We start from the raw sequence: 14,281 nt of genomic DNA, 5'->3' as shown, positions 1-14,281 counted from the left end.
GTCAGGAAACTGTAAAGGGCCTTTGCTCTTCAAAGCTTCCTAAACTGCTTTTCGTGTGTACATTCGGTGAAAGTTTGTTTTCAGTGGCTATAGCTAGACTTAGTCAGTAGTGAGTACATTCTCCAGGGCTCAGGTTTCACTGCAAACAAGCAGCTTGGAGCACAGTTTATCTCAGAGCCCTTTGAACTAGAATGTACACTTGCTGCTAGTGTTGTGGGTTAGACATTAGGCTGCTATCCTCAAGGTTGGCGGTTCAAACCCTTTAGTCACTTTCTGAGAGAAAGGTGAGGCTGTCTCCTCCCGTAAATATTATAGTCTTGGAAACCCTACCTGGGGTCGCTATGAGTCAGAATCCACTTGATGGCAGTGGGTTTAGTTGACACAAAGCCCTCACAAGCCAAGGCTTATGGAAGCCTTTTCGTAATCCTTTCCTTTCAGTTTCCAGTGGGTCTTAATCCTAGAACGGAGCAAAACAGTCAAAAAAATATTTGTGTTCTTCCTTTACAGACTCTGGCGATACTGCAACAGTAATGGAGTACATGAGTACTGGCAGTGACAATAAAGAAGAAATTGAGTTGCTAATTAAACATTTAAATGTGTCCGATGTAATAGACATTATGGAAAATCTTTATGCAAGTGAAGAAGCAGCTGTTTATGATCCCAGTCTAATGACCATGTGTCAGGATGATAATCAAAATGAGGAACGATCCGAGTCTCTACTGCTCAGTGGCCAAGAGGTGCCTTGGTTATCATCGGTCAGATACGGCACGGTGGACGATTTGCTTGCTTTTGCAAACCACATATCCAATACCTCTAAGCGTTTTTATGGACATCGACCGCAAGAATCTGGAATTTTATTAAATATGGTATGTGGTTTTCTGATCAGTTGAGTATTTTTTGTTTGTTTTGTTACTAAGTGCTGTCGAGTCCATTCTGACTCATAGCGATCCTGTGTGGGGTTTCCAAGGAGGAGCTGGTGGGTTTGAACTGCCAACCTTGTGGTTCACATACAGCAGCAGCTCCATTTAACGGATTGGAATGTGGTTTGGGCCGGCTGCTGAGTATGATTTTAAACAATGTAATATATGAAAGAATGACCTCCATGCTAAAGACTCAAGAGAAGGTCTTCATTAGAAATTCTGTTGAAAAATAGTGACCATATTTTCGTGGTAGTTCTATAAATAGGTAATTAAGAAGAATGCATTTTGACTTAACAGTTCACTAAAAAGTCTGTTTATCCTTGATGCTGAGGAGCAAGGCTTCACAAGAATCCTTGTATCCCTAGTTGATCATTCTGAAGGCTGAATTCTATACTTCCTCTCTTTGCTCTCTGAAAATGATCATGGGTAAATTTGTTTCTTGTAGAAATGTTGTTTGTAGGCAGCAAATAGCTATGTACAGATTCACTCTCTTTAATTGACAAAGTTTGAATGGCAAATGCTTAACCATTCCGAGTATGCAAACAATCCCAAATATTGTGGCAACACTTGTTGTCACAAAAATAGATCAGGTGATTTGTTTAGGTGTGTCTGGGACTGGGTCAGGTTCTTAATATGTCAAAGGTAAACCGTAGGTGTTGGCTAAATTTGATCTGATTTTTTTTTTTTATAAAAGAATAATTTACAAAGGAGTAGGTGGTAACTTGCAAAAGTACTTATTGATGAAAGTGACTTCATCCTCTTGTATGTTTCTGAGTGACAGCTGCAGGGCAAGGCCAGCTCTGAAAAAGCAGAGCGTTTGAACACATTCAGTACTTAATTCGTTTGTTTTCTGCATACCACATTCATTTAGGTAATTAAGGGCAACACCGTAACAATTTAGGTCAGCTCTGCAGTAAATTGTTTGTTTTGTTAAAAGCCGGTTGTATTCAGCTATAGATCAATATGGAGCAAGATTCTATTTGCGCAATTGTATGATTTGCTCTGGTATGGTTATAGTAAAGTGTTTAATAGTTGGCTAAAGACTTTAACTTGGGATTACTACTTCCTCTTATGCACAAGAAGTAATCGTTTGAACAGGGAACAATCTTCATACAACAATGATTGTATAACTAAAGGATAACAAGGTAACTTTGGCCCCAAATAATGTGTGTATATAATGGGAAACGGGCACCTGGTGTGGCGCAGTAGAACAGCACTGGACTGCAAACCACAAGGTCACCAGTTCAAACCCACCAGCTGCTCCTTGGAGTCCCTCTACAGGGTCGCTATGAGTCAGAACTGACTTGGCGGCACTTATGAAGAACAACCACAACATAGTGGGAAATAAGGAGTCCCTGGGTGGGGTACAATTAATATGTTCAGCTGCTAACCAGAACCTTGGAGGTTCAAGTCTAACCAGAGGTACCTGGGAAGAAAGGTCTGGTTGTCTACTTCCAAAATTATAAGGAATGAAAAGCAATAGCTATCTGAAGTTTCAGAAGTGAGACCCCAAAGGCTAATGCAGAAAAGGAGAGAAACTAAGACATTGAAAACTTTATCAGAAGCAAAGGGTAAGAGTGAAATGTCTGCACTGCCCAAGTGCCTGTGCTTTCTAAACAAACAGGGTGTCTAAGAAAGTTTAAGAATAGGTCATATTATAAAGGCAGGGAGAAAAGATCCTTATTTTTTAAAAGATCAAGATGATCCAGCAAGACTTAAAAACAAAATACAAAGAGCCCCTTCAAATCCACAGAGAGTAGAATTTGCCTCCCTAAGAGAAATCAATCCAGGGTGGAATTTGCTCTCACTGACCTTAAAGGTCCTCTCTATTCCTATGTCCCTTAGTAACCTGTGTTTCAGTAAGAAAAGTACAGAAGTCATGACTTTCCATCCCCAATGATGGCTACTGTGAGACAAAAATGGTGAAGGAAGCACGGTTGGCTCTTGTCTCACGTCCACCCTTTTTCTCAGTGCCTTTCCTCATATGACTGCGCTCTCAACAGAGCCATCCTGTGTTCAGTATTTTTCTCTCTTACCATCCATCACCCGCTACCCTATCGAAACCTTTCTGTTTTGGGTTACATTTTCCACTCTGTCTCTCCTTTACAAAATGACCTGCTAATCGTTTACCAAACTGATTGTCCCAAACTAGGAAGTACATGTACCCAGTGATGGAAAATCATCATTCAAGTTTTCATCTATTCATTTGCTACACATTTCTAACAGCCATAATGTATGAGGTGCAATGTCCCTTTGGAGTTACTGCTTGGTGACTTAATGTAGGAGGCCAGTGGACAGGCAATTACAGTAATGAAGTGTGGTATGAACTACGCCCTGGTTGCTATGGGAACGTTCAGACTGGATACCTAACACAGCCTCCAGAGTAAGGAAGAGGAAGGGATAGTGTTTGCAGTGACTTCCTAGAGAAATGGCAAAGACCTAAGCTGAGGCCTGAAGCATTGAGGTAAAAGTCAGATGAAAGGAGTGGAGAGTGAGGAGGTCTCCAGATGAAGGGGATGTCACGTGTAAGGGCCCGGAGGTATAGTGAGCATGATGTGTCCTGGGTAACCATCACCTACAATGTCCAGAAGGTTAATTAAACAGGGTGGAGGGCCAGGAATGACAAAAATATCCCAAAGCAGAGGCATGGTGAATGGTAGTTTCTCTGTATGTATGCATTATTAAAGAGTCCACCAACGTACAGCAAGGCCTGGAAAAGAAACATTAGAACACTTAGAGTTCCTTAAGTTATTTATATCCTAGTCTGCTTCATAACCTGGTCTGGGGACAAATAACCTCAAACGGGTTTGAGGGAAACTAAAGAAAGAACCAGCTGCCTTCAAAGGGCCTATTATTGGTGGGGCTTAAACATCTGGGACGAGGAGCTCGTTATACACCGGGCACATAATTTCATAATTAAGCCAATATTGACTATAAGAAAGTTCTTCCATACATGAAACTTAAATGTGTCCAATTCTTCTTAATACTATCTCTACTTTGGGGTCTTAAAAGGTATGTACAGTAAGTAGTGGTTAAAATTACAGGTCTGTGAGTTAAAATGTCTAGACATGTATTTCACCTCTGAGAGGGATTAATTTGGGCTGGTGGTTTCATTTTTACCTTAGTGTTTGGATTCCTGGTGTGGTGCTGTGGGATAATGCACTGGACTGCAAAGTCAATCTGAACCACACGGTCAGCCGATCAAACTCACCAGCCGCTCCTCAGAAACCCTACACAGGGTCACTATGAGTCAGAACCGAGTTGACAGCATTTAACAACAACATACCTACCTCAGTTTACTTGTCTATAAAATAAAATAGGTAGCTTCATGCCACTGATTTCATAGGAATAATGGATGCATAAATGTGACCGACTTACCTGTAATATTTGCCACTGATCATGTCAGTAGTTGTCATATTCTATTGGTGCTCCCCTTCCTCATAAGAGCCCTTCCACTATTTAAAAAAACCTCATGTACCCAAGATGTTCTCTCTTCTTTTACAAACATATGAATTGTGTCCGCTCCTCCTATATGGCACAGGTAACCTCCCTGTTATCTGTGTGGTATCCTCTACACTCAGGCCTGTGCTAATGCACAGACCTGGAAGATGGCAGCAGAGCAGGACACAGCTAGCCTTACCTTTGTTGCAGATAATGAAAGCCCAAGGTCACCTCAATTTCATACCAGCCATCACATGCAGGTAACTTAGCTAACTTCTTCCTAAAGTACCTAAGGTTTTTTTCTCACACACTGCTCCTGGGCCCAGTATTGTTTACTATGTTGTTGTTGTTGTTATTGTTGTTGTTAAGTACCACCCAGTCAGTTCCAACTCATAGTGACCCTGTGTAGGGTTTCCAAGGAGCGGCTGATGAGCTTGAACTGCTGACCTTGCAGTTCAAACTGACTTTGCAGTCCAGCGCACTAACCCACAGCACCATACCAGAAGTAATTTAGATGAGGAAACCAAAAGCGTGCACGTCATATCTGCAGTGAAAGATGATTTTCAGAAATTGAAGAAGCTGGCAGAAATCAACATAGAAGTCCATACGATGATTTAGTTGGGCCCTTAGAACGAACAAAAATGATCCCAAACCCAAAGAGGGCCAGGATGCCCACAAATCAGCTCAAAAGTAACTAGCAACAAGATTAGGGGAAGAATTGGGGAGTGTGCAGAGCTGTACCTGGATCAGGATTCACATATCCCAGTGTAGTTCCTGGGTCTGTCATGAAAGGTTGCCACAGAAAACTTGGCAGGACATTCCGAAGAGATGCCCCTGAGTGAGAAAGAGGTATAGAAAGGCGTTCAAGTTTTCAGTATAACCTAAGGAAGAAAAGGCTAAGGTGAACACAGTGAAAGGTTTGTTTTGTGTGACATCTGATCAGTTCCATCTCATAGAGACCCTACACAACAGACTAGAGTGAACTGCCCCATAAGGATTTCTAGGCTGAAATCTTTACGGGAGCAGATTGCAAGTTCTTATTTCCCATGGAGTGACGGGTGGGTTAGAACCTCCAGCCTTTCAGTTACAGCCTAGTGCTTAACCCCTGTGCCACCAGGGCTCCTTCCATGACATGTATGTGTAGGCTTCTAATAACTGGGTTTGGATTCTACTTCAGCTTCCATTACAGTTTTCTAGAAGATAAAAGGTGCCCAGAGAAAGGAGGACTAACTTTGGAGACAGAATCCTGAGTTGTAATTCTGCCTTGGTCACTAGCACATTGCTTAAAGTCTTGGTGTCAGTTTCCTCATCTGTAAAATGAAGATAAGCAGTAGTTACCTCACAGGGACTGCTGTGAGACTTTTTGAAAAGCTAATGTGTTAAGATCCAGACCACAGTGTCTGGCCCCTAATTAGCATGGCTCCTGGACAGAGTTAAGAGGTTACAGCATCAATTGGGGAACTGCGGGTGGACAAAAGTAAAACTTTCCTGAAGTTTCTATTAAAAACACGGCAGTGAAAAACTGGAAAGTATAATGAAATTGTGAATGTATATGTTTAGTAAGAGGGTCGCTGTGGGTCGGAACCGACTCGACGGCACTTAACAACAACACATATTTAGTAAAGAAGCAGTGTGACTGAGCGCAGTAATTCTGGTTCAGTTGAAATATGGAAATACAGTCCATTCACTTGTTCTTAGCATGGTGCAAAAAGATGCCTCCAGGTACCAGAGAAGCTACATTTCTTGAAATGAGGACTTATTTCAAACAAGGCAAGACCATGGTCTGTATGCCCACTTCCTCTAGGGCCCTGGAAGAGCACAATAATTATTTAATGTCTTAACTGAATGACTCTGTACTTATAAGTCTATGACTGATTCTCTGCCTCAGACTCTGACTAAGTGAGCACATCTGTTTGCGGATGAGTAGTTAAAATTAGCTGTAAAGATGACTGAATGAAAAACCCTCTGGGTACTGGAAATATACCCACAGCAGTGGCTAGAGTGAATCCTCTGATGCATCTGTGGACAAATCCAATGTTCCTTCCTCTCTCCTGTGCTAGATGTGGGAATTTGTCACCTCCCCCCGTGAGCTTCTTCTGTACTTGAAATAATTTCATGTCACTTTGGTGGTTTCAAATGCTTGGCATAGTCTGAAGCCAAAATATTACTAATTACATTTAGGCAAAACTGGGTTTTTGGAAATTCTTTGTCCCTTGAAAGAACAGTTTAAACCTTTTTTAGTCACGGGCTTCTAGTCATACATTCTGTGGACTACCATAGTAATCAGGAGTCCCTGGGTGGGGCACATAGTTAAGCTCTCACCTGCTCCTTGTAAGGTTGTCAATTCGAATCCACCCAGAGGTGTTGCAAAAGAAAGACCTGGCAACCTACCTCTGAAAGGTCGCAGCCGTGAGAACTCCATGGAGCACAGTTTTGCGCCTTGAGTTGGGATGAACTTGAACACACCTGATTTACCTTACTAATCTGTTTTAAAATTTTAGCCGTAATTTCTCTTTTACGTTTTTTTCCCTCTTTAAAAATTGAGATTCAGTTTAAATACACACATCGATGAGTTTTGACAAACTCTCACCTCCTCACAACTTGCGTTACTATCGTGATAGAAAAAACAAAAAAGCAAATCCTGAGTCAATTCTGATTCATAGCGACCCTGTATAGGGTTTCCAAGGCTATAAATCTTTACATAGGCAGAAAGTCTCATCTTCCTCCTGTGGATTAGCTGGTGGGTTTGGACTCCCGACCTTGTGACTAGCAATCTGGTGCTTATCCTACAGCACCACACTGGGCACTTACATCTCTTTAAACAGTGACATGGGCTAGTTTTGGAAGTGTTTCCTTCTCCCTGAGTCCTTGGTCAGGGATCAGCTATACCTTGTTCATTTCATGGCTGTCTCCTTAGCATTAAACGCCATGCCCAGCACATATTATGAACTCAGTAAATGCCAAACGAGCACGTAGATGAAAAATAATTCCCCTTACTGCATTTATACAGCATTGTCAGCCCATAGCTCCAGCATAATACATCATTTCCCAGAACCCCCTATGATCACCAGTTAGTTTGCAAGTTCGGTGTCTGTATCATGTATGAGTAATAGCTATGTGGCTTGACTAGTTAGCACATTTTAATTAGAAACAAAGCAACGTGCAGGCATAGTTTATATTTACGCAATCTTTATTTTTAGCATTTCCATCACAGCAGTCTTACTCCTCAGATATATCACTTATAAAGTTCTATTTGGCAATTAATTTCTCACTGGGAGCTGGAAATCTGCTAAGGTCTGGCCACAGACCTGTTTCTGTGACTCACTTCTCTGTCTTGCTGAAGCTGTATGCAGTGTTTTCAGGAGGGACCCTGGTGCCCACTTAAAAGTCGGCAGTTGTAACCCACCAGCTGCTGCAGGGGAGAAGCTGTGGCAGTCTGCTTCGGTAGACCTGACAATCTTGAAAATCCTTTGGGGAGTTCTCCTCTGTCTATAGGGAAACCATGAGTGGAAATCAACTCAACAGCAGTGGGTTTGGAATTCTTTTGGGCAGTGTTGTAATACACAGTGGCATTTATTTCGAATACTTCATATAGAAATGCATCTAAAATAATCCATTTCCAGTGTGTCGGTGTTAGAAAATGACAACTTGGCTGAGATTCTCACCCTCTCCAATTTGAATTTTGTTCTAGGTCATCACCCCCCAAAACGGACGCTATCAGATCGACTCTGATGTACTTCTCATTCCTTGGAAGTTGACTTACAGGAACATTGGCTCTGATTTCATTCCCCGGGGGGCCTTTGGAAAAGTGTACTTAGCACAGGATATGAAGACGAAGAAAAGAATGGCGTGTAAACTGGTACGTACTTCATGACGAAATGCGCACTGAATCGTTGAGACTGTAGCTTTTGCTTGTTTGTTTACTTGCATTAAACCAGGGTTGTTATCCTTGGACTGGAACTTATCTAAGAGTGTCTTATACAAAGACATTTGTTTTCATGGATTTATTTGTTACCTAAGCAGTAATCATTTACCCTCAGGTTGATTTCTACTCATGGTGACCCCATGTAGAATTAGGCTCCATAGGGTGGTCAGTGGATGATTGTTTGGAAGGAGATCACCAGCCCTATCTTAGGAGGTGCCGCTGGGTGAATTCCAACCTCCAATCTTTTGGTTGCAGCTAAGCCATTAACAACAACACAAAACCCATTTTGTTGAGCTTCCATTCTGCCCCGAAGTCTGCTTCTGTGCATGGTTGATTTTAACTTAGCTCAACCGTGATAAAAAAAAAAATTGTGACACTGTAGAATGAGCACTGGCTTCCTGGTGTGGCTCTGCAGGTGAATGCGCTGGCCTGCAAGGTCGGTTTGAACTGCAAGGTTGGCAGTTCAAGTTCACCAGCCACTCGTCAGAAACCCCATATAGGGTCACTATGAGTCAGAACTAACTCGATGGCGCTTAACAACAACAACAACAGGATAAGCATTGGGTCACAAAGTTGATTTGAACCACAAGGTCGAAAGTTGAAGCCTACTACCCTCTCCTCAGGAAGCCTATAGAGGGGTCACTATGAGTGGGAACTGACTCAGTGACTCTTAACAGCAGTTTATTTAGCACCATTTTGGATGATGTCACCCCTGCTGGGTGGAGAGCTATCACTGAACACAAGAGCATATTTATGTGCTAGTCCTGGTGTGGCTCTGTGCGTTAATGCAGCAGACTGCAAAGTCATTTGAACTGCAAGGTTGGTGGCTTAAGCTCACCAGCCGCTCCTTGGAAACCCTATGTAGGGTCAATATGAGTCGGAACTGACTCGCCAGCACTTAACAACTGGAGAGAAGGTTTCAAGGAATTTACTACAGATTTAAAGGGATAAATTTACATAGACCAATTACTGAAATAAATACATCTCTTCTTATTAAAAATTATTGCTAAGATACCCCTACTGTGGAAAACTATTTGTCAGTATTTTACAAAATGAACATACATATTCACAAGAATTGTGTGCACATAGTCACCAAAAGCTATGTACAAAAATAGGGAGTCCTGATGATACAGTGGTTAAGCACTTAGCCACTAACTGTCTGGTTGGCTGCTGAAATCCACCAGCTGTTCCTAGGAAGAAAGATGTGGCAATCAGCTTCTATAAAAGATTTGCAGCCATGAATCCATGAATATTTTGATCATAGAGTCAATGGGAAAATCCTGATCAAAAGGAAGAAAATACAGAAAAGCGTTTCAAAATCTCATGAACTCTATACTTTCTGGAGTCATGGTGGGTAGATGAATTGGCTTGAGATAATCCTTAAACATTAAACCAAAATTGACACCTGAAGCCTTCTTAAAACTAAGCAATAGTTTAGCTTAACTAATAATAGTAATAAAAAAGCTATGTATAATAGCTTAGCTTAACTAATAATAATAATAAAAAGAGCTATGTATATGAGCTCACATTGACAGCAGCAATTCAAAAGACTAGATAGGAACCTTAGGTCATGGCAGTGAGCTGATGTTAATGTGGAAGGAACGGACTCAGAAAAGGAGGGAGAGAATGGTTGCACCAACTCAAAAAGGGTAATCAATGTCACTGAAATATACATGTAGTAGCTGTTGAAATGATGTATGTTTTGCTGTGTCGCTTCTCAACAAGAAAATAAATAAAATGTAATTTTAAAAAAAGCAAATAAAAAGATTTACAGCATTGGAAACCCTACGGTGCAGTTCTTTTACTATCCTACATGGTCATTATGAGTCGGCCTCAACTCAATGATGGGGTGGGATTGGGATGCACTAGAATGCTCATAGCAACACTATGTGTAATCGTTCCAACTGGGGACACCCAAATGCTGAAATGCTGGTGTATTTATGTGATGGAATACAGTATAGCCAAGAGAAAGAGAAATTTACAACTCTAATAATACAGATGAATAACTATTATGATGAGCCAAAGAAACCAGGCACAAAATAGGACCAATTGTAGGATTTCGTATGTATAAAGTACCATAATGTTGTTGTTGTTAGGTGCCATCGAGTCGGTACCAATTCGTAGCAACCTGATGCACAGCAGAACAAAACACTTCCCGTTCCTGGGCCAACCTCACTACTGTTGCCACGCTTGAGTCCATCGATGCTGCCACTTGGCCAATCCATCTCGTTGGGGGATCTTCCTCTTTTTCTCTGACCCTCCACCTTACCAAACATGATATCCTTCTCCAGTGACTGGTCCCTCCTAACAATATGTCCGAAGCATGAGAGACGAAGTTTGGCCATCATGGCCTCCAAGGAGCACTCTGGCTGCACTTCTTCCAACATGGATCTGTTGTTTCTTTTGGCAGCCCATGGCACTTTCAGTATTCAGTATTCCAACACCATAACTCAAAAGCATGAATTCTTCTATGGTCTAGCCAAAACAGATTCTTGCTATGAGAAGTCAGGATAGTGGGCACCCTTGATTCGTGGTGACAGAAGATGTCAAGAAGGGTTTCTTTGGCACAGATACAGTTCTGCTTCTTGTAGATAATCTAGGTAGTGATTGCATAAGTGTTTCAGTTAATAATTCATAGCATTTCTATGCTTTTGTGTTTGTCTGGTGTGGTTCTGTAGGATAAACACTGGACTGTTAACTACATGGTCAGTGGTTCAAACTCACCAGCCGCTCCTCGGAAACCCTATGCAGGGTCGCTATGAGTCCGAAATGACTACGTGGCATTTAACAACAACAACAACAACAACATGTCTGCTTTACTTCAATTAAATTTTTTAGAGTGCAATAAAAGTAAATCCACTTTTGATTTAAAACAAAACAAAATGATGGCTAAATATCACAGTTCACTCATAATTAAGAAAGCAACAGTAAGCTGATCTCATTTATTCTTTCATAAAATTTTTGCTAGAGAAACTGTCATTAAAAACAAGAGTTAGGGTTTTAGTATGCCGAGTATGTATTTAAATTGCTTTAAAAATCATTTTGTAGTGACTGACTGCAAAGCTGTTTGAACTCCAAGGTCGGCGGTTCAAGCTCACCAGCCACTCCTTGGGAACCCTATAGAGGGTCACTATGGGTCGGAACAGACTCAATGGCACAACAACAACAAGTGTCCCATCTTTTCGGTTTTACCAAAATAGTCTGTGGACACTTGTTTTGTGCATTGTTTTCCTTGTACGTGTATTTTAATTTTTTGGATATATTCAAGTATACTTTCCTTGGCTGCGTGAGACCATATACAAAACTTTAATAACAAGTGAATTATCTTGGAAGACACTAGGAAATAAGGGTTGAGAATTTCATCTTTTAAAACAATTAGGCACCTTTGTCTACTGTTCATTAAGAGCCTTTGTCTACTATTCATTAAGGGCCTTCTTGCTAAACTGGTTTCTTCGTATCTTAGTACCAATTTTGTTGCTACAGATTTAAATTCAGAAATGAATCTGTATCATCTTATCATTTGGTGGATTATTTTTTTCTATGAAAAATGAAATAATTCCTATTTCCCACTCCCTCCCCTCTACTCCCTTCAACTCCTCATTCTCCGAGCTTCCCAGCTGCTGATAACCACTAATCTCTTATTTCAGTGGGCTTGCTTATCTTCAATGTTTTATCTAAGTGGGATGGCACAGTATCTGTCCTTTGTGCCTGGCTCATTGCTCTGAGCATGTTTTCAAAGTTTATCCACGATGCCGCATGAATCATTTCTCTTTATGTCTGCAGAGTAGTCCATTGTTTGTACATACCACATTTTGTTTATACATTTATCTGTTGACGGATATATTTCATTTTTAAGTAATATTTTTTGTCTTAAGAACGAAAAACGTATAGATGATTAAAACAAAAACAACCCAGAACAGGTTCAAAATGATATGGTGAAACCTGTGTGAAATTGTTTACTACAGATTAGTAAATTAACACAAGCCAGCCCCTATTTGCCTTGTTTACAGGGCAATCCCTCCCTGTCAGGAACTGGACATTTGAAAAGAGGCTTCGATTCTGTAGGAAGGTGCTGTGGGGTTGGGAGAGAGACAGATGGCAGCTGTAACTAGAAGCACAATCCTTGATGTAGTGAAAAAAATGTGACATTGTTCAGTACGGATTAGTAAGTAAGCACAAGTAAGCCTGTGCTTACCTTGCTCATTGGGTCATCTGACCCTGACTACCATTAATGGTTTCTTATGTGGTTCTGCAGGATAATGCACTAGACCACAAGGTCAGTTTGAACACCAAGGTTGGTGGTTCAAACCCACCAGTGGCTCCTCGGAAACTCTATACAGAGTTTCTTTGAGTCAGAACTGATTTGACAGCATTTAACAAGAACAACATGGATCCTTCAAGAAAATTTCTGACCATACACATTCATATATTTTTAATTATTATTTTTTACAAATAGGAACATGCACTATGTACTTTTGCATCTTCACCTATCAGCACTTAAAGACCCATTTCTGTCTTTAATGATAGGTGTCTGGTACTCCGTGGTATGGATGGCCAGTCCTTATTTAAAATGCTGCATTGTTCAATCCTTCACTGTGGAACCAGACTTTGTATTGTCTCCTTACAAGTCGAAATATTGAAAATACGAGCTAGGAACTCTGTCCATAATAGGTAGACAATAATCTCTCTTGATTCTATCATGAGTAACTTTTTAAAACTTGGCTGGATTTCTATACTGTAAAAAGAACATTTCATTTTTTCCTGAATTTTTTTAAATTTCATACCTATAGCTGATGTGATGTAAAGACAGGTCTGAGGTGAACATTAAACATCTGCAATACAGTTTTACATCAGCAGTAGGAGGATACTTGCGGGCACTGATTTGTCATCTGATTTGTGTGTTGATCTTCATTTTGTATTTTTTCATGACCTTGAGGTTGTCTAGAGTCTGTATCATATTTTTGTTCTAGATTCCAGTAGATCAATTTAAGCCTTCAGATGTTGAAATCCAAGCCTGTTTCCGGCACGAGAACATCGCTGAGCTCTACGGCGCAGTGCTTTGGGGTGAAACTGTCCATCTCTTTATGGAAGCCGGCGAGGGAGGGTCTGTTCTGGAGAAGCTGGAGAGCTGCGGACCGATGAGAGAATTTGAAATTATTTGGGTGACCAAGCATGTTCTCAAAGGACTGGATTTTCTGCATTCAAAAAAAGTAATTCATCATGACATTAAACGTGAGTTAATTTTTGATGTATACCTTTTAGGTTTAAAAAGACTATTAGATGGGATGAAAGTGGACTTAGGTAGGAGGCAAATGGGTTTCCCCCTTCAGTCTGTAGACCCTCAAAGGCAGGGTAAACCGCTTCTGAGGATTAAGTTCCACCTCCTTCCCCTGAACTCTGGAAATGTGTTTAAGAATCAAGACATGTCTTTAGGAATCTAGACGTGTCTCCAGCATTTTCAAGACTTAGGAGCAGTGGTATCAAAAAGACAGAGCCACACATCTACTAAGTACAGCTTTACCCTTGTTAACATGCTTTTACATTTTAAACATGGTGGGTTTTTTCTTAAATATATATATAGAGAGAGAGTCCTGGTGTGGCGCTGTGGGTTGATGCACTGAACTGCAAGGTTGGTTTGAACTATAAGATTGGAGGTTCAAACACACAAACTCCTTGGAAACCCTATATAGGGTCACTATGAGTCAGAAGTGACTCAACAGCACTTAACAACTACATATATATGTGTGTGTGTACATACAGAGTCATATATATATATATATATTTTTTAAGTTCCAATAGTTGTTATTGTTTGAATAATAGAACACCCAAAACTATGCAGAGATGCTAGAGAAACTGTCATTAAAAACAAGAGTTAGGGTTTTAGTATGCCGAGTATGTATTTAAATTGCTTTAAAAATCATTTTGTAGTGACTGACTGCAAAGCTGTTTGAACTCCAAGGTCGGCGGTTCAAGCTCACCAGCCACTCCTTGGGAA

At 40.8% G+C, this 14,281-nt stretch overlaps 1 protein-coding gene across 1 annotated transcript in view; it reads left to right on the top strand.

Moving 5' to 3' along the window:
* Positions 1 to 422: 422 nt before the first annotated feature.
* The window catches only part of MAP3K8 (mitogen-activated protein kinase kinase kinase 8), a 22,721-nt gene continuing 8,862 nt past the window's right edge, over positions 423 to 14,281 (top strand). The window contains exons 1-3 of the mRNA XM_006874026.1: positions 423 to 866; positions 8,053 to 8,220; positions 13,257 to 13,518. Of these exons, the coding sequence (XP_006874088.1) occupies positions 531 to 866; positions 8,053 to 8,220; positions 13,257 to 13,518 (766 nt within the window). The 5' untranslated portion in view covers positions 423 to 530. The remainder of the gene's footprint in view (positions 867 to 8,052; positions 8,221 to 13,256; positions 13,519 to 14,281) is intronic.

Source organism: Chrysochloris asiatica, unplaced genomic scaffold (assembly GCF_000296735.1).
Source record: "Chrysochloris asiatica unplaced genomic scaffold, ChrAsi1.0 scaffold00258, whole genome shotgun sequence".
In the NCBI taxonomy this organism is placed as follows: domain Eukaryota; kingdom Metazoa; phylum Chordata; class Mammalia; order Afrosoricida; family Chrysochloridae; genus Chrysochloris; species Chrysochloris asiatica.
This window is presented reverse-complemented; position numbering and strand designations above follow the sequence as displayed.